Genomic DNA, 18,692 nt, shown 5'->3' with positions numbered 1-18,692 from the left:
ATTTAAATCGAACTTATTTTAAAGCAGTAATCCCAATACTGCCTTGGCCCGTTTCCACTGAATGGTACAGTACAGTATGGGTCGGTACAGGCTACCTTTATCAGGCTTTCGTTTCAACTGCCAAAAGGGTACTAATGGTGGGTGTGTACAACAAAGTTTCAGTCGACGTCATTCTCGCTCGAGGAAATGTCAAAGTAAAGCTGTACAGGTCATTCATATGTCATATGAGAAGCACTTTTCACAAAACAGATGCTTTATACATATAAATACTTTCTATGAACATGATTTGATAATTACTGCTGATCAGTGAAGCATATCAATGCAAAATAGCATACTGTAACATGTTACATTAACACCCACCAACCCGCGAAATGCGGGTTGATTTTAGCTGTGGCGGGTTAGACAGCCACCTTCACTAGCCACTTTGGCTGGTTAAATTTTATTTTTAAATTGTAGTTTTCCTAAAAGCAGTGTTGGACAATAAGGAGGGCATAATGTTCATACAAATGCAATCTTAGAATTGAGAAGCACCATGACAGGCAAATACAATTTTGTTCGTGCAGGCAAAAGAAAGCTGGTTGATTACCGAATGAGAGGATAACCACTTGCGCCAACGGCTGATGTGATGCGCGCGACTGTTTAAAAGACGTGTGCCTGACTGTTTAAAAGACTTGCGCGCTTCCGTGTCCTTACTGATGTGATCGGTACTCTTTCGAATAGGCTAGGCAAAAAGTTATGTTCATGCACCCACAGTTCTGCTGCTTTTAAGAGCCCCAGATTGGTCTTTTTGTAAGCAGCACCGGTTGCTTTCGCTTTAACCATTATTTGAACAGGGTATAGGACATTAACTTTCCGTTTATGTGTAGTTAACTAATGTCAACTTTTTTTTAAAGAAATGTTTTGTTAAATAAAAAGTATAGTACACAGCTATATTTTGCTTGTTTTGATACATTATTTAAAATTTGTGGCTAAGAAATAATTATTTATTTGTTTTTAGTGTAGATAGAGATCAATTTGGTAAATCTTTGAGCTCTAAAAAGTCATGTGAAATAAAAACTAATTGCAATACAACACTATGAAACCATGACCCATGTGCTCATGCTCACTAAGCAAGCTCATACACAACATACACAAAAATTAAAATGAATTAGGTAAGATTAATTAAAATGAATTAATGAATTTCATTTCGAAATTTCAAAATCAAGTAATTTTAGCATGTCAAAGTCATATTTATGCACATAAAATATATTTTCCCAACAAAATTGTGGCTAGTGAAAATGGCCAGTGGCTAGTAATGTTGGAAAACTACTAGCCACACTGGCTGGTGTTTAAAAAAGTTAATGTCAATCCCTGCTACCATAGTATAAACCGTGCAACCCTAGTGGAAACGGCCATAAAAATGTACCGTACCATATTACTCATTGGAAACGGTCATTTTACAGGCCTATGCCTACTTACAATTGACTCACATGTGACTTTAAAATTGGTATATGATCAAAACTACTGTTAAACACCTATATTATGAATTATTTCCAAATGCTTTTTTTGTTTAAAATAATGTCACTTATTTGAAAATAAAATCTAATTTACTTATAAATGGCATCCAACTCACTTTTAATACATTAATAACCATAAACTTTTTTACATATTAAATCGTGTGAATGAACAAATTAGCCACTTTTCTGATGGTGTGTAAAAAAGTTATGCTTCCTTGTAAGATCAGGCTGATTTATGCACTGTAGATACCTTTGAATAATATTACACACTGTACAGTATACAGAAAAACGCCCAATATACAGTATATTTTTATTACCAAAACATTTGAAAGCATAAACAATTCAAAGTTTAAGGTAAACATGAGGCACTATAACATGTTTATTCTGTTCTCATATGTTGTTATAAGGTTTAAACACAGAATTCTGCTCTTGAGTTGACATTTTGCAGCAGGTTGTATAACAAAATCAAACACATCATACTGTATATACATGTTTTTTAATCTAGCTTTAGTATAACATTGGCACACATCTATAAACTCATCCAGCTGCGTTTCAAGTTATTAAGCTCCTTTCGCGTTTCTTGCATGCACTTAATTTGCAATGCCGCATTATTCTCCTGATGTTAGTCTGGAGCTGACAGGTGTTCGCGGGGACCTCGTTAGCACTATTAGCATGATGAAGTCTCGCCTCCACACGTAAAATAAACAGATTACAACACAGACAGGCAAGCAGCCCACTCTCAAGGCACGACGCGCACTCTCTCTTAGACTTCCCATCGCACAGTTTTGTCATTAAGGCAATTAGTGTCACGCTAACGACACCTCACTGAGCCACTTTCTCTAATCTGCCTCCACAACCTTTGACGAAATGACTCAAGCAGCGCGATATGCAAAAGCTCAAGCGTTTAACCCCGTTATCAGCTTTAAGTCTGAACAGATCTGTCTGCTGAAGTGATGAAATTTTACTTCCGCTTTTGCATTAATAATAAACAGTCTGGCCATCATCAGTGTGAACGGAGCTCACTGAATGTCAGAATGTGTCAGAATTGTATGATTTATTTATGGCATCCTCCAGTAAATCATCTCTGGAGGTGAATGTCTTAATCAAGCAAGCTGCATTAATATTTACTGTAGTCTTTGCTAATGAGCATGGGATGCAAACTTTAAAATCCCACATTTTAATGAAGCCCAGCAAAATAGGCCATGTAATGATGGCTGCAAGAGGTAGAACTCTCAGTTGTAATAATATTTATATTAGCCTCTTAACATGATACTGCTCAAACGCGGCCATCCAAAATAATTAATTAGTTTGAAGCCAATCAAATATCAGTTATTACTGAAAATATGCACCATTCAGGCTTTTTATTGTTGGGGTAATTGGTGTAATTGATGCTCTTGTACTGGAATAAGAAAGTCCTTAGTCTCTCATGGCCTGTTCGTCTTTTCTTGGGTGTATGCATAGGATTGTCTCCATTTTAATAAGTAAAGTTTATTTATAAACTAGTTTCGAGAGGATCACATGCTTATGATTGCTTGTGGCTTGTCCCGCATTATACAATTCATGATTCACCAATCAGACAATTCCTAAGCCACTATATATACCCCAAGTTCCATATAACAGCCATCTTCATTTTGAAGAATGCCACCTTCCACCTCTACTTCTCTTCCTTTCCTAAATGGGTTGCACAGTGGCCTAATGCTTAGCATTGTTGCCTTACAGCAAGAAGAAGAAGGTTGTAGTCCTTACCAACCCAGCCGGCGTTTCTGTGTGTTTAAATGTTCTCCCCATGCTTGCGTGGGTTTCCCCCGGGTTCCCTGCATTCCTCGTCCAAAAACATGCAACTTAAGTTAATTGACTTATCCAAGTCAGCACCATAGACATGTACCTAGTAAGTAGTTATATCTAAAGAGCAATCAGTATCTGTTCATTAGCTTCTACAGCAGGGTAGTTCCCAAGGTCTACCTGAGCTCAAACTCCCCTCCCAACTTGTAAACTGGAGGATGCCCCAGGCTTGAGGATCTTATGAGGTCAGGGCTCTCTCCTGGGACAGCATGCTTTATAATCAATCATCAGTCAAGTGTGAACTCTTGAAATAACTAGAAAAGTAAAGTTCGTAGACAAACTCTATAGTCGCTTGAGAATGCTGAGTCTGAAGGCTTGAATTAGTTCAAAAGTTTAAATAATCAAAGTAGTTTTAAGCAGTTTGAAACAGTTGGCATAGATAGATAACTACATTTGTTAGCATGTTTCTAGTATAGATTGGCATGTTTTTTGCTAGGCGGTTGATAGGAGGCTCTGAGTAAGGCGTTGCTATGGTGTTGCTAGGTGGTTGCTAAGGTGTTTTAGGTTGTTGCAAAGTGGTTGCTAGGTTGTTCTGATTGGTTGCAAAGCAGTTGCTTAAGTTTTCTGAGTGGTTGCTAAGGTGTTGCTAAGTGGTTGCTAGGGTGTTCTAAGGTGTTGCTAGATGGTTGCTAGGTGTTTTGAGTGGTTGATAAGGTGTTGCTTGGTGGCTGCTAAGGTGTTGCTAGGTGGTTGCTTGGGTGTTCTGATTGGTTGCTAAGCAGTTGTTAATGCATTGCAAGGTGGTTGCTAATGTGTTGCCAGGCGGTTGCTAAGGTGTTCTAGGTTGTTGCTATGTGGTTGCTAGGGTGTTCTGAGTGGTTGCTAGGTGGTTGCTATTATGTTCTGAGTGGTTTCCAAGGTGTTGCTAAGTGGTTTCTAAGTGGTTCTTAAACGCATTGCTAGGTGGTTACTAAGGTGTTGTTAGGCAGTTGCTAAGGTGTTCTAGGTAGTTGATAAGGTGTTACTAGGGTGTTACTAGAGTGTTGATAAAGTGTGTTAGTATTGTAAAGTCAATGGCAGGTTTTTATAATGGAAGTCTATGGGACAGTTGCTAGGGTGCTGTAAGTGGTTGCTAGGGTGTAATTAGTAAGTTGAAAGGTCATCAGTGATTGGGAGATTGGTAGTCTAAGTTAAATGAGCCCAACCATAATTCTGTATGACAGTCTGGTACAAAGTTATGAGGTCACAAAGTTGGGTTCAAGGTTAAGTCAATGGGACTTTTCCAAATTTTCCGGGACAAGTTTTGGAAAACCTTAAGTCGGATCAGTTGGAAAAGATATAGCAACTTAATTCAGTATAGTTTGGTGGTTGTAGTATTAACAGTCTAGGAAGAGATGCATTCTTAAAATAGTCCATATTACAGTAGATCTCACCTAAGCTATTGTCGTCTATTGGAAGAATTGCGTCAATAGAGCCGCCATTTTAGTACAGGGTAGCGCTCCTTTGAAATGAAGTGTGAGACCAAGGTGCAGTGCCAACCAGAACCAGAGATATATACATATATACACATATATCAATGATCGGGAGTTTTCATGATTATGTGTTATCTTCCATCTCTGTTAAATTTGATCTAATCCATGTCCTGAAACACAGCCCCTCTCCTGCTTTCACTTCTAATTTTAACGGAAGGAGCGATTTGTTTGTAAATGAATCTCCGTTATGAACGACTAGTTCACCTAGCCGACAATAGCACAAGTTTCTGGCACCGCAGCATCTTGTTGTCATATTTCATTTGTATTGTTTGCTGATTTTATTCAACAGAACTAGCATAAGCCTAGTATTCAGTGCAAGATGGTGCTACTTTGTATTATGGTCAATGCAGTAAGTGACTGTATTATCTTCAATTCTAGCGTAAAAAAACTAAATTTTACGTATTAAATGTTCTGCCTTTATACTTTTTTTTTCTTTGTTTGCTGGTTACTTCACCTGTACACAGCGCTAAAGTCCAGTATCTTTAGATTGGTTTTAGTTTTGATCAGTGCGGCTGAATGACTTTTGCACTGGGAGCACTATCGACGCATGCTCATGGTCCATATGCAATATCTAGCGTATATATCTATGAAAATAGTCTAAGAAGAAGAAGAAGACGGAAGAATAATACGTTTACATAGCATAACAGTATGTTGGCTTTCTCAAGCCACCATAATTAAGTTTTGTAATCCATTATTAAAATGTCTTTATGATCCAACTATCAGCTCTTTAATCTACATTAAATAAACTGAGATAGATGCAGGATATGAGAATAAAATATTGCCAGGCACCGTATGGCGGTCATATTTCTCAAATATCATGTTGATTGTTGCTATCAGCACTGCTCATCCATACTCCTTAATAACTTTAATACCCCAAGGGATTTTATATAGTGCTGTAATGAAAGTAATGGCATTTTCTTAATAAATACAGTTGGTGGCGTTACTTATGTTGCCTGAATATTTGACTCAACTGTCATCTTGTGTTTTCCAGGTTTTCTGAACATTCAGTCTTGGCCTGAAAACATGACTGATCTGAGTGTCTTCTCCAATCTGGCAACTATTGGAGGCAGAGCTCTCTACAGGTAATGCGCATTGCTTGGTATTTGCTGCCAGCTCTTGAACTAATACCCCTCCTGCATGTACTTCAACAGGTGTGTTGATGCTGTGAATTGAAACATAAACTAATTTCAACAGAAAACAGGGAGTTTGGGGCAAAAATGCCACCAACATGAACAAAACTGCTCCACAAATGCAAGATCATTTAAAAACTAAATCTAAACAACTATTCTGATACTAAATGACATTAAAATAATAATAATAATAATAATAATAATAATAATAATAATAATAATAATAATAAAGTTTCTTGTGTTACATCTGTGTAAATTGCATCAAGATTATTTTTATATCTATTTATATTCATCATTTATTCATAATCTTGCAGTTCTAACTTTTTAAAATGTATTTATTTTATAAATGAAATACTTTATGTGGTAGGATATTTTACATTAAACACTTATTTAATAAATCTGCATATGCCACCCTTGATAACATTAAACAGTGTGTTAATAACAGGTTATAATATTTTGATTAATTAAAATAACTGGATATTTGGGCATTTGACATAAAAGGCAACACAAATACAGTTGACAATTATTTAAAAATATACAAATCATTCTCATTCTTATATTCATCCGCTGATCCGGGGCCGGGTCGTGGGGGCAGCAGTCTTAAGAGAGAACTCTAGACTTTCCTCTTCCCAGACACTTCTTTCTGCTCCCCCAGGGGAATCCCGAAGACATATCCCCTATAGCATGTCCTGAGTCTTTCCCAAGTCTCAAGGCCTCCTACCGGGGGACATGCCTGAAACACCTCCCTAGGTAGGTGTCCAGGAGGTATCCGAAACAGATGCCCAAGCCATCTCAGCTGACTTTTCTCAATGTGCAGGAGCAGCGGCTCTACTCTGAGCTCATCACCCTATCTAAAAGGGTGCGCCCTGTCACCCTGTGAAGGAAACTAATTTTGGTCGCTTGTATCCGGGATCTTGTCCTTTCTGTCATGACCTTAAGCTCATGAGCCATAGGAAAGAGTGGGAATGTAGATTGACCGATAAATCAAGAGCTTTGCCTTTCGACTCAGCTCTTTTTTACCACAATAGACTGATATATCAATCGCATTACTGCTGCTGCTGCACCAATCCGCCTGTCAATCTCACATTCAATCCTTCCCTCACTCGTAAACAAAACCCCAAGATACTTGAACTCCTCAACCTGGGGTACGGACTTTCCTCCAACCTGGGGATGGCAAACCACCTTTTTCCGATGGAGCACCATGGCCTCAGACTTGGAGGTGCTGATTCTCATCCCAGCAGCATCACACTTGGCAGCAAACCGCCTGAGTGTATGCTAAAGGTACATGTTCGATGAAGCCAACAGAACAACTTTGTCTACGAATAACTTAAATAAGATGGAATCTTGTGGACCCAAAACAGATCATCTCCTGCCCAAGGCTGCACTTTAAAATTCCATCCATAAAAATTATGAACAGAATTGGTGACAAAGGGCAGCCCTGCCAGAGTCCAAAATGCACTGGAAACAAGTCTGACTTATTGCCGGTAATGCAAACCAAACTCCTACTCTGTTCATACAGGGAAGAGACACCTCTGACCCCATACTCCCAGAGCATCCTCCACAGAATGCCATGAGGGACACAGTCAAACGCCTTTTCCAAGTCCACAAAACATATGTGGACTGGTTGGGCATACTTCCATGAACCTCTGTGCACCTAGGTGAAGGTATAGAGCTGGTCCAGTCTACCACATCATGGACGAAAACTGAATTGGTCCTTCTGGATCCTAGATTCAACCATCGGCCGGATCCTTCACTCCAGTACCCTGGTATAGACCTTTTCAGGGAGGCTGAAGAGTGTGATCTCTATATAGTTAGGATGTCCTCCAACTATATGGAGATCACACTCTTCAGCCTCTCGAGGAAAGTCTGGAAAATCTGGTCTCCCTTCTTAAAAATGGCAACCACTATCCCAGTCCTGAGGTACTATATACATTTTTGTATATTTTTGTATAAAAATATACAAATAGAAATAAAATATAAACCAGTTCCTATGAAGGTAAACGTGTCCCCAAAAATCTGTTCTAGGAGACAAATATGGAAAATGTATGACCCTGCTTTAAATATCATGCATTCAAGCTATGAACAAAACAAAGAAGCAAACTAAGCCTAACAAAAGAGCTGTATTGTTAATAATAAACCCTTATGATTAGGGTTAAATTTAAAATTATGAAAACTATTATTTCATATTATATCAGTCCTTGCATTGGTTATATAAATGTGCCAATGACCTACTCTTGTCTGAAGGCTTTTTATAAGTATATGTGCAGCAATAAAAAATGCATAATACCATAATTAAAGGGAATATGAAAAAACACACTGGTCACTCTTTATTTTGATGGTCCGTTTATTAAATTACACTGCATCTACATGCCAACTAATTCTCATTAGATTGTAAGTAGACTGTTAGGTTGAGGTCAAGGTTATTGTAAGTTGACATGTACTCGCAAAGTTTATTACAGTCATTTAAATGTCTGTTAAAGAAGCAGTGTCAACAGATATTAACCAGACAGTCAGCTAATACTCAAATGGACAATCAAAATAAAGTGTTACCAATACACTTAATACATCACTAATGCCAAGCACATCAAAAATTAATGAATTGTATCACATAACTTGTGGAAATGAATCACTGTTGATAGACTTTGAATTACACCAAACTTAAAGAAAACTTCAATTAACATAAATGAAGCATGAATATGATATGCTGACCAAAAAATGTTCGTCAAATTAATATTTTATTTGAACTTCTTTAGAGATTTTGTATTTTTAAAACCTTTGCCAACTGATGTCTTTCCATGATTAAAACACTGCTTAAGTGATACCATAAGTTCACTTGAGTTTACGCTGTGCTTTAACTATCAATATAGTGGCATGCTCATGTTCATTTCTGCTCTGCTGCTGTTTGTACTGAAGTGCCTATACAAAAAAACTGTCAAGGCACATCAAGCAATAAAGTATGCATTTATTGTTTTGACTTGATAAAACTGACATGATTGAGGAGATGAGACTTATTGAAAGAAGCATAACAAATGTTTGTGATAATTGGATAGGAGGTGTGCAATATAATGACTTCATATTCTTTCATCAAATGAAACAGCAGAGACTAAAAGATCACTCTGGGCATTTAAGAATCAATACGGATTCATGAAAATGACACATAATCAAAGAAAATAGTTTTAAACTCTAAAAAAGTGTCAAAAAATACTGAACACACTGAACCAAAAGACAGATTTTGAACTTGTACATTCCACATACATGTACCCTTACAAACTCAGTGCTAAATCGTTGCAGACAGCATGTGCAAATAAACAGCTTAATTCATTCTTAGTGCATCCCTTCTTCCGTGTTCCCCAAAGAGGCCGAGGTTTTCTTGCCAAAGAGTTCAAAGGGTTCGACTGAAAAGCTCTATTCACACATTTCAACACCCATTTGCTTAGAGTTAAAGAGTCAGGAGAGACAGAAAGGGAGCGAGAGCACGGATCCACCAGCCTGTTTTGGCATTTGTGGGGCTCTAACACTGTACCAATTACCGTCTGTCACCTGATCTGTGTCTGATGTGTCTGACACTGGCTTTCTGCCCAAAACACAAGAGTAAAAACAGAAGAGAAGTGTGCGAGAGGCGGATCAGTGAGATGTCAGTGTGTAAGCGCACCTGCACGCTCTGACTCTCGGCTGACGGCCGACTCAAAGCCCCTTTGATGTGCTCTTCAACACGCCTGCCTGTGATTAAAAACACCGCTGTGATTATGCCTCGGCATTAACTGATCTCATCACATCTGAAGTGGGAGATCCTCGGCAGCGCTAGATGGGGGACGCAAGCTAAACACTCGATTTACAGAACAGCAGCATCTCTGATACTGGCGAGTCACAAGCTCATCTTTTTTGTTCAAGAAAGTATTTTTTTGCCATTTTTATGTCATCAGATTCTTATGTTTCGTTCTTATTGTGATTAAGTATGGATTGGTTTGTTGTTTTTGGCCTTTAAAAGGTATGACTCTTGTCTGTTTAATTCTGCTAGATTAAGAATTTAAGGTCTGTATATAAATACAGTTTATACTTGATAATTGTAGACTGACAGACAGACAGACAGAGAGATGGATGTGATACTGTGGATGGATGGATGGATGGATGGACGGACGGATGGATGGATGGATGGATGGATGGATGAATGCATGGATGGATGGATGGGTGGATGGATAAATAAATGGATGGATGCAAAGGTGGATGGATGGATGGATGGATAGGTGGATGGATGGATGGATGGATGGATGCATGCATATGTGGTTGGATGAATGGATGGATGCATAGATGGATGGATAATTGGATGATAATGTGGATAGATGGATGGATACTGTGGGTGGATTGATTGATGAATGGATACTGTGGATGGATGGATGGATGGATGGATGGATGGATGGATGTTACTGTGGATTCATGAATAGAAACTGTTGATGGGGGATGGATGGATAGATTCTGTGGACGGATGTATGGATAAATACTGTAGATGGATGGATGGATGGATGGATGGATAGATGGATGGATGGATACTGTGGATGGATACTGTGGATGGATGGATAGATACTGTGAATGGGTGGATGGATGGATTGATGGATGGATGGATGGATAGGTGGATAAATACTATAGATGGATGGATACTATGGATGGATGGATGGATAGATACTATGGATGGATGGTTGGATACTGTGGATGGATGGATGGATGGATGGATGGATAGATAGATAGATAGATAGATAGATAGATAGATAGATAGATAGATAGATAGATAGATAGATAGATAGATAGATAGATAGATAGATAGATAGATAGATAGATAGATAGATAGATAGATAGATAGATAGATGATGGATGGATGGATGGATGGATGGATGGATGGATGGATGGATGGATGGATGGATGGATAGGTGGAGTGATACTGTGGATAGATAGATAGACAGACAGACAGACAGACAGACAGATGAATGGATGGATAGACAGATGGACAGACAGACATACAGAAAGACAATTAGACAGAAAGATGGACGGATGGACAGATAGACAGAGAGTTAGGTCAGTATTTAAATAAATCGTAATAAAGTGTAATAATTGTTTTCTCTTATCTACAGTGGCATCTCTCTTCTAGTGCTGAAGCAACAGTGGATTACCTCAATGCAGCTGCAGTCTCTCAGAGAGATCAGTGCTGGAAATGTGTATGTCACCAACAACAGTCAACTCTGCTACTATAACACTGTCAACTGGACACGACTCTTCCGCATCAACACCCAGAAGGCCCTGATCCGCAACAACCGTGACCCCAAGGAATGCAGTGAGTCCACATACATTCCAGCTTATTAAAGTCAGGAAATTATTCCAAATCTCTCATAATAAAAACACTCACAAAATCATAGAAATCAGTTCAGCCGTCAGACAGTCTGCATCATCTGACCTGTGAAGAAGTCTTGAGGCTGGACTGTTCTCAGACCCCCAGCTGCTGTTTGTCCTGGTTCACCTGAAAGATCACAATGCCTCATGCTGGGCTCGCTGACTTTGAGGCAGTAAAGTCGGTCACTTTGGAAGGTGCTGGTGCGGCTCCTTTATACCTGTCGTTCTGGCTGGGTCAGTGCGCCTCACTGAGCCTAGCAGGGGCCTCTGGCCCCCAGGTTTCCCCACAGATGGAGGGGGTCAAGAGGTGTCAGACGATCACAGTCTCACTTTGCTGTGAAATTTGAGTACTGTTGCAAACCCCCCTACTGTGTGCTTCCTTTATATCCTTCAAAATCACTCTGAAATCCAGAATACAGAGTTCTACGAGGACCTTTTTTTTCAGTATATGTGAAGAAGTGTGGAGCGATGTCACTGTAAATAAAAAAGCACCTGAAGAAAAAAGCCTTAGGCAGGGGTCCAGACTAATATTTGAGAATGCTAGTACCAGTGCCACTACTACCTAGTGCCACCAATTTCCAATTTGGTAGGGCTGCACAATTAATACAAATGACGTTATAAGTTTTGTCTCATACATTTGCAGTAACTTGAGTTCAGAGTTTCAGGAGAGAGTGTTCTTCTTCTGAATCTTCATTAACCAAAACAGTAACATCTGTAAAGTGCAATAGCTTCATAGTTATGCATCTATAGATCATGATTACAACAAGTAAAACACTACCACAGTAAATAGAAGTCTAGCTTTGTGGTTATGATACTTTATATTTACTGCAATAACAATATGATAACATTTGAAATTTATATCCCAGTTATAGCCGCACCTATACATGTGTCCTTTTTGTCTACAATTTCTCTGTTCTGACAAGCTGACATTATTATCAGATAAAGCATGCTCTGCATTCTGTCTTCACACCTTCAGGCACATCTCATTGTACTGTAAAGTTAAAGTTATTTTCAGAATTCAATGTCGCTCTATTTTTCCAGTAGCTGCATCTACTTCTATAAAATGCTAATTAGTATTCAAGCATGTCACAGAGAAGTTTGGTTAATATATTAGCTTAAGCAATCGAAATGTTTAATGAAAAGAAAAGAGACAAAAGTAATATAAAATGATTTCTTTTTTCACAGCAGTCTCTGTTCACACTTCTTGTAAGATTTGTTTGTTCCACTGATGTTTTCCATCAAGGATGGTTGTCAACATTTAAAAATGTTCAGACTTCCTCGTCCACCCAAACATACCTGTCACTTTCCACCATTTTTGTAATCACATGATTTGTTGACGCAAAATCACATGACTTTTTGGATGAACATACTGGAATATATTCAGTAAAAGCATTTCCATTGTAGTTTATGCACATTTTTGCTTCACTTTTTCAGCCTTATTCCAAAATGGATTACATTCATTTATTTCTCAAAATTCTACACACAATACCCCATAATGACAATGTGAAAAAATATTTCTTTTAATTGTTGCAAATTTATTTAAAAAATATATAAATAAATAAATCACATGTACATAAGTATAAGTATACTTTGTTGATGCACCTTTGGCAGCAATTAAAGCCTCAAGACTTTTGAATATAATGCCACAAGCTTGGCAAATCAGTATTTGGGAATTTTTGCCCATTCCTCTTTGCAGCACCTCTCAAGCTCTATCAGGTTGGATGGGAAGCGACGATGTACAGCCATTTTCAGATCTCTCCAGAGATGTTCAATAGGATTTAGGTCTGGACCATGCTTTACTGCAGAGATGGTATTAGCCTGTTAGTATTACTACAGTAACACGTATTAGCCTAACGTAACTCCTGGCATTCACTCCAAAGAGTTCAATTTTAGTCTCATCAGACCAGAGAATTTAGTTTTTTATGGTCTGAGAGTCCTTCAGATGCCTTTTCACAAATTCCAGGCGGGGAGTGGCTACCATACCGGCCTGATTGGTGGATTGCTGCTAAGAAGGGTCCTCTCTCCAAAGTAAAATGCTGGAGCTCAGACAGTGTGACCATCGGGTTATTGATCACCTCCCTGACTAAGGGCCTTCTCCCCGATCACTCAGCTTTCCCCGATCACTCAGCTTAGATGGCTGGCAGTCCTGGTGGTTCCAAACATCTTCCACTTATGCATGATGGAGGCCAATTTTTTTGTACTCTCCCCAGCCTTGTGCCTCGAGACAATCCTGTCTCGGAGGTCTACAGACAATTCCTTTGTCTTCAAGCATGGTTTGTGCTTTGACATGCACTGTCAACCCTGGGACCTTATATAGACAGGTCAAAGCCTTTTCAAATCATGTCCAATCAACTGAATTTCCCAAAGGTGAACAATTAAGCTGCTGAAACATCTCAAGAATGATCAGGGGATACAAAATGTACCTTAGCTCAAATCAGAGCTTGTGATTACTTATGTACATGTGATTTTTCAGGTTTATTTTTAATAAATTTGCAATTTAAAAAAAAAATTGTTTTACACAATGTCATTATGGGGTATTGTGTGTTGAATTTTGAGGAAATAAATGATTTTAATAAATTTTGGAATAAGGCTTTAACATAAAAAAGTTGGAAAAAGTGAAGCGTTATGAATACTTTCCCGATACACTGTACATTATCAAAGCTTATTCCGTCCAAAGTTTTTAAATGCAATACTCCAAAATGCTCATAAAAATAGGTGGATGGAAATACAGCAGTTGTTGTGCAATGTCTAAGCTGTTTTTCATATCCGTGTTGTAAAGAATGGCAGTTTGTCTTTAAGCTAGTTTAATTTGTGGTTTCTATCAGAAAGCTCTGTAACGAACTTGAGCCCTTTTCATTGAATTTCACAGTGTTCTTATAAACAGCTGGTCCAACAAAAACAAATTTGCTTCAGCTCAAGCAACCCTGATCAACCTTGCTGATTAATGGTCTCTGCTGGGTGTTGTTAAAACAAGTGCTGCTGTTTTGTTACGCTTTTGATGCATTTGGCAACATATGTAACAGAATGTCATCGCTTTGAGAGATCAATAGAGGCACCAATGTGACCTCTGACAAAATGTTGTCTCACTGGCTGGAACACTCTCTAGTTTGCAAAATGCAACCTTTTAGCTGCTCAAGTTTTTTGTGTCCTCCACCAATCTAATTAACCATTCTTCACAAATGCTAAGTCGCTCCATAAATGATCAGAGGGAATTAATTGCAGTGAGACCCTGCAACAATTTTTGACATTTCAGAGATTTTTTTTCTCTTGAAGAAGCTGTAATCACCACAGGGAGTTAACTTTCACCTTTATCTTTAAGAACTCTCATTTTTTTCTCGCTGCTGAGTGATGTTTATTACTATCTAAAAAGCCCCTTCTTTTCCAATGCGCAGGATGTTGTGATGCAACAGCAATCATTAATGTCTCGCAGCAACCGTAGCCTTTTGTAGGCCTCAGCAATCCCCCTGGCTCTTACCTATCTCCCAGGAAACCAAACCAGTGCTGCGTTTGACGTCAACACAACCCAAATTGTGTGTTTTCAACCAGGTTAAAACTTTGAAGTTGGCATCTTTTTGATCTATCTGCCACAAACGTACAGCTGAAAGGGCTTCCCACTTCTCTCTGACGCTCCTCGTGCTGTTGGATACCTGCGCCAGGCACTGAGTTTGTCCTTATACTAGAACATGTCGTTCCCTTAGACAGGCTGGAGCTTTTTGTGGGGCACTCTCTGGAGTGCTTTTACATGCTATTGCTCATTCATTCATTGCTTTCGCAAATAAATGTAACTACACCGAAAATAATCCCCCCAGAGTGTTCAGCAGTGCTTATGATCAAATTTGGGTTAGATAATCTGTAGTCCTTATTGTTGCATGCCAAATTGCTAAATTATAGTTTTTTATTTATTTATTTATTTATTTATTTATTTATTTATTTATTTATTTATTTATTTATTCATTTATTCATTTATTCATTTATTCATTTATTCATCTATTATTATTATTATTATTATTATTATTATTATTATTATTATTATTATTATTATTATATTTTTTAGTAGAATAAGAATTTGAGTGAAAAGATGTAAAGTCTTTGTGAACCGAATGTTGCTTGGACTTTGATTCCAGCATGTCTATGTCTTTCCAGCTGAAATGGAATATTAAGTAGGATGCGGGGCTGTCTTTTTTTGCATCATTTGCATCATCACCTAGCAAACTAACAGTAAAATGGGCATGGTTAAGAATATTTTGCATAAGTGGAATAATTGACTCCGGTCCATAATCCTTATTTAATATCAATCATTATTTGAACAGTTGCAGGCCTTCTGACTCCTCTATACACACTTAGATAATGAAGCTCTCATTAATAGTTTCAGAAGTTTGTCTGTTGAAGAGGACGTCTGTGAGACTTGCTGAAGTGTCAGCAGTATTTTAAAAGACTCTTCCAGCTGCTCCAGAATCCAGTGTCTTAGTGGGAGGGGAAACAGACCATTCGCTCCTCATTTCAAATTGAAATACAGCAGTTCATGTACAGGCAGCTTCTTACAAGCATAATACTTCCATGACTGCAAAAGTAGCACTTTTCACAGATGGCGGGTGCATTGTGTTCAGTTTATTTTTCTTTGAGAAAAGATTTTTTTTTTTCCCCTCTATCAACCGGACACTTCCCAGGGGTTGGACTGACAGCACCATTCTGAGACTAATGTATGTGAGGTTGAAATGCAGTGAATGCATGGAAATTAGTTTTTCATTTTGACACCTTGTACAGGTGGTATTTTCTTTTCTTTTTAAAAAATAGAGCAGTCAAACGTAAAATTAAATGGCTCAGAATGAATTATGAAATCTAATGATTTGTTTTTTTTGACTTTAATGAAATATTCAATATTATATTTTAATGCTGAATATATGGCAATGGCATCAATTTAACAATGTAAGAGTGTTGCAAATCAAAACATTTTAAAGTTAAGTATAAAAATAAAAGTATATAAACATAAATAAATAGAAATACATTCCCAGATGATGTTTAACAGAGCAAGGAAATGTTTACAATATGTCTGATAATATTTTTTCTTCTGGAGACAGTTTTGATTGTTTTATTAGACTAGAATAAGGTCAAAATTATCAGCCCTTTTAAGCCATATATTTTTTTGATAGTCTACAGAACAAACTCACCTTTTTCACAGGAATGAATAATATTACTTTATTCGAAAAATAACAAAATATTTTAAAGAGGTGGTCCACTATGATATCATATTTTAAACTTTAGTTGATGTGTAATGTAGCTGTGTGAACATAAACAGCATCTCTGCATGTGATATTCTTAAAGTTCAATGCAAAGGGAGACATTGGCTTTTTCAGTTATCTAAGCAAAGCCTACAGCCAATAAAGTTTAGGGACTACAAAAAAACTCATCCAGGTTAGTGAGATCACAAAACCTTCCGGTTATGTGCATACACCCCATGCAGGGGCGTGGCCAGAGGCACTGTAATGTTATAGTAGAGAAAGCTAAAGTGCCGTACAAACTCTGCTTCCACAGAGCTTCTTCAGTTTCTGTATTTGGGCTTCCAAAGGACATGACACAAAGAGAAGAGTGCTTACGATTTAATTTTAATTATGTTCCAGAAATGTATTTAAAAAAAATATATATATAGCTAGCATTTGACAAAGGGTAGCTTTCAGAATCTCACCCAGTACAGTGCTGGATTTGGCTAAAACCTCCTAAAAAAAAAAAGGAGCAGCTCCAACCATAATAGACAAAGTTGTGGATTGTGAGCCACATCATATAAGTATTTTTAATATTTAAAATTGATCTATTGGCACAGCCAACAATTAAGCTACACATTCATATTTATCCATCAAACTGCTGTAAACACCTACAATCTTCACCAACGCTGCAGCATCTTTCTATGTGGCTGCTTTCCGTCCGTTCTATATCTTAAATAACGAACCCGCAAAAGATATGCGAGCGTTTCAAATTACTTATACATGCTTACAACCCGAATATATATGAAAGACAACTTTATTTTAGAGAGAAGCCATGAGGTTCAGCTGTGTACGCTTCATTTTCTGTGTAATTTAGGCTCATACTGTCAAGGCTATACTGACTGACAGTATTTACACAGCAGATGCACAGCATGTGCTAGTAGAGGTGTGACTGGACATGATGCTTCCTGGTGACATGGGGCCGATCCGTGAGTCACAGCACATTATGTTAGCTGACCAGTCAGAGCCTCTTGAGGGTGAGGTTTCGAAGGAACTAGGAAAACTTATGTATAGCTTTCAGAGATACTAGGAAAAAAAATTGTCGTTTTCATGTTAGCTGAGTAGGAGATTATAATTAAAGTAAGATATATGAAAAAATAAGGTGGTATTCTACAAATAAAGCATGAGCACATACTGCTTTGCATCTTATAAACAACCAAACCTAAAAATACACTCTGGGCCACCTCTTTAAATTATTAAATAATTAAAAATAATATTTTACAGTGCAAATAATTTTATTTAATTATTTAAATTATTATTATTTTTTATTTAATTTAAAATAATAAAATTAATTAATAAATTAATAAAGTTTAACAGCTAGTGTACACTTTGCATTCTACCACATTAAAATACAATAAACTTTTGCCATGTCCAGTGATGACAGATGATGAGAAAGGTGACCATTAATTATCCTTCTTGTATTAATCCCAACCATATCCTTTGCAGTTTTGGACCGAATGGTATGTGACCCGTTGTGCTCTGACGCTGGATGCTGGGGTCCGGGGCCTGACCAGTGCCTGTCCTGCCGCTTCTTCATCAGGGGACGCACCTGTGTCGAATCTTGCAACCTGCACGAAGGGTGAGTTAAACGGCACACTCTCGCTTAACAACACAAGACTCTTGACTACACAAACTGACAAATCTCCAGTATCACAGGTGCACTCAAACTGTGTTGTAGGATTATTTGCATACAATAAGCATGTCATTGTTTATTAATGTGCACTTGTAGAAGATGTGTCTACTATAGCTAGCTTTCGTTCTCCAGGGATTCATGTCTTCATCCTCTAGATAAACAATAAGAAAGCAGCAGAGCCACACATCCTCTGGCTTTGGGGAATGGGTTGCAATGATGAAATGTAAGCTCGGTTGAGCTGGAAAACAAATAACAGTGTTTGTGTGAGCTAGATGAGCTGGGTGCATCTCCTTCCTCATGATTTCTACATCAAATACAGCGCCGTGTGGAGTATCATGGCAGAATGAAGAAACCTGTAAAGCCTTTGTTTTGTTTTCAGAAAGATTTAGGACAGATATACACACATATACACACTTATTGGTATTTTTGGGGACTTTTGACCCCTGTGGACTGTGGGCCCTGTGGTGTGGTTCAGTTCAGTG

General features: G+C 38.0%; 1 protein-coding gene across 21 annotated transcripts in view; it reads left to right on the top strand.

The window, feature by feature from the left end:
- The window catches only part of erbb4b (erb-b2 receptor tyrosine kinase 4b), a 656,299-nt gene that overhangs the window by 506,366 nt on the left and 131,241 nt on the right, over positions 1–18,692 (top strand). For all 21 annotated transcript variants that reach the window (XR_012385565.1, XR_012385564.1, XR_012385563.1 and 18 more), the window contains 3 exons: positions 5,802–5,892; positions 11,064–11,263; positions 18,024–18,156. Coding sequence is in view for 18 of the 21 variants with exons in the window: in XM_073912987.1 (XP_073769088.1) it covers positions 5,802–5,892; positions 11,064–11,263; positions 18,024–18,156 (424 nt within the window). In the remaining 3 variants the exon portion in view is untranslated. The remainder of the gene's footprint in view (positions 1–5,801; positions 5,893–11,063; positions 11,264–18,023; positions 18,157–18,692) is intronic.

This window comes from Danio rerio, chromosome 9, assembly GCF_049306965.1.
Source record: "Danio rerio strain Tuebingen ecotype United States chromosome 9, GRCz12tu, whole genome shotgun sequence".
In the NCBI taxonomy this organism is placed as follows: Eukaryota; Metazoa; Chordata; class Actinopteri; order Cypriniformes; family Danionidae; genus Danio; species Danio rerio.
The sequence above is the reverse complement of the archived record's forward strand: the minus strand, read 5'-3'. Positions and strand labels throughout refer to the sequence as shown.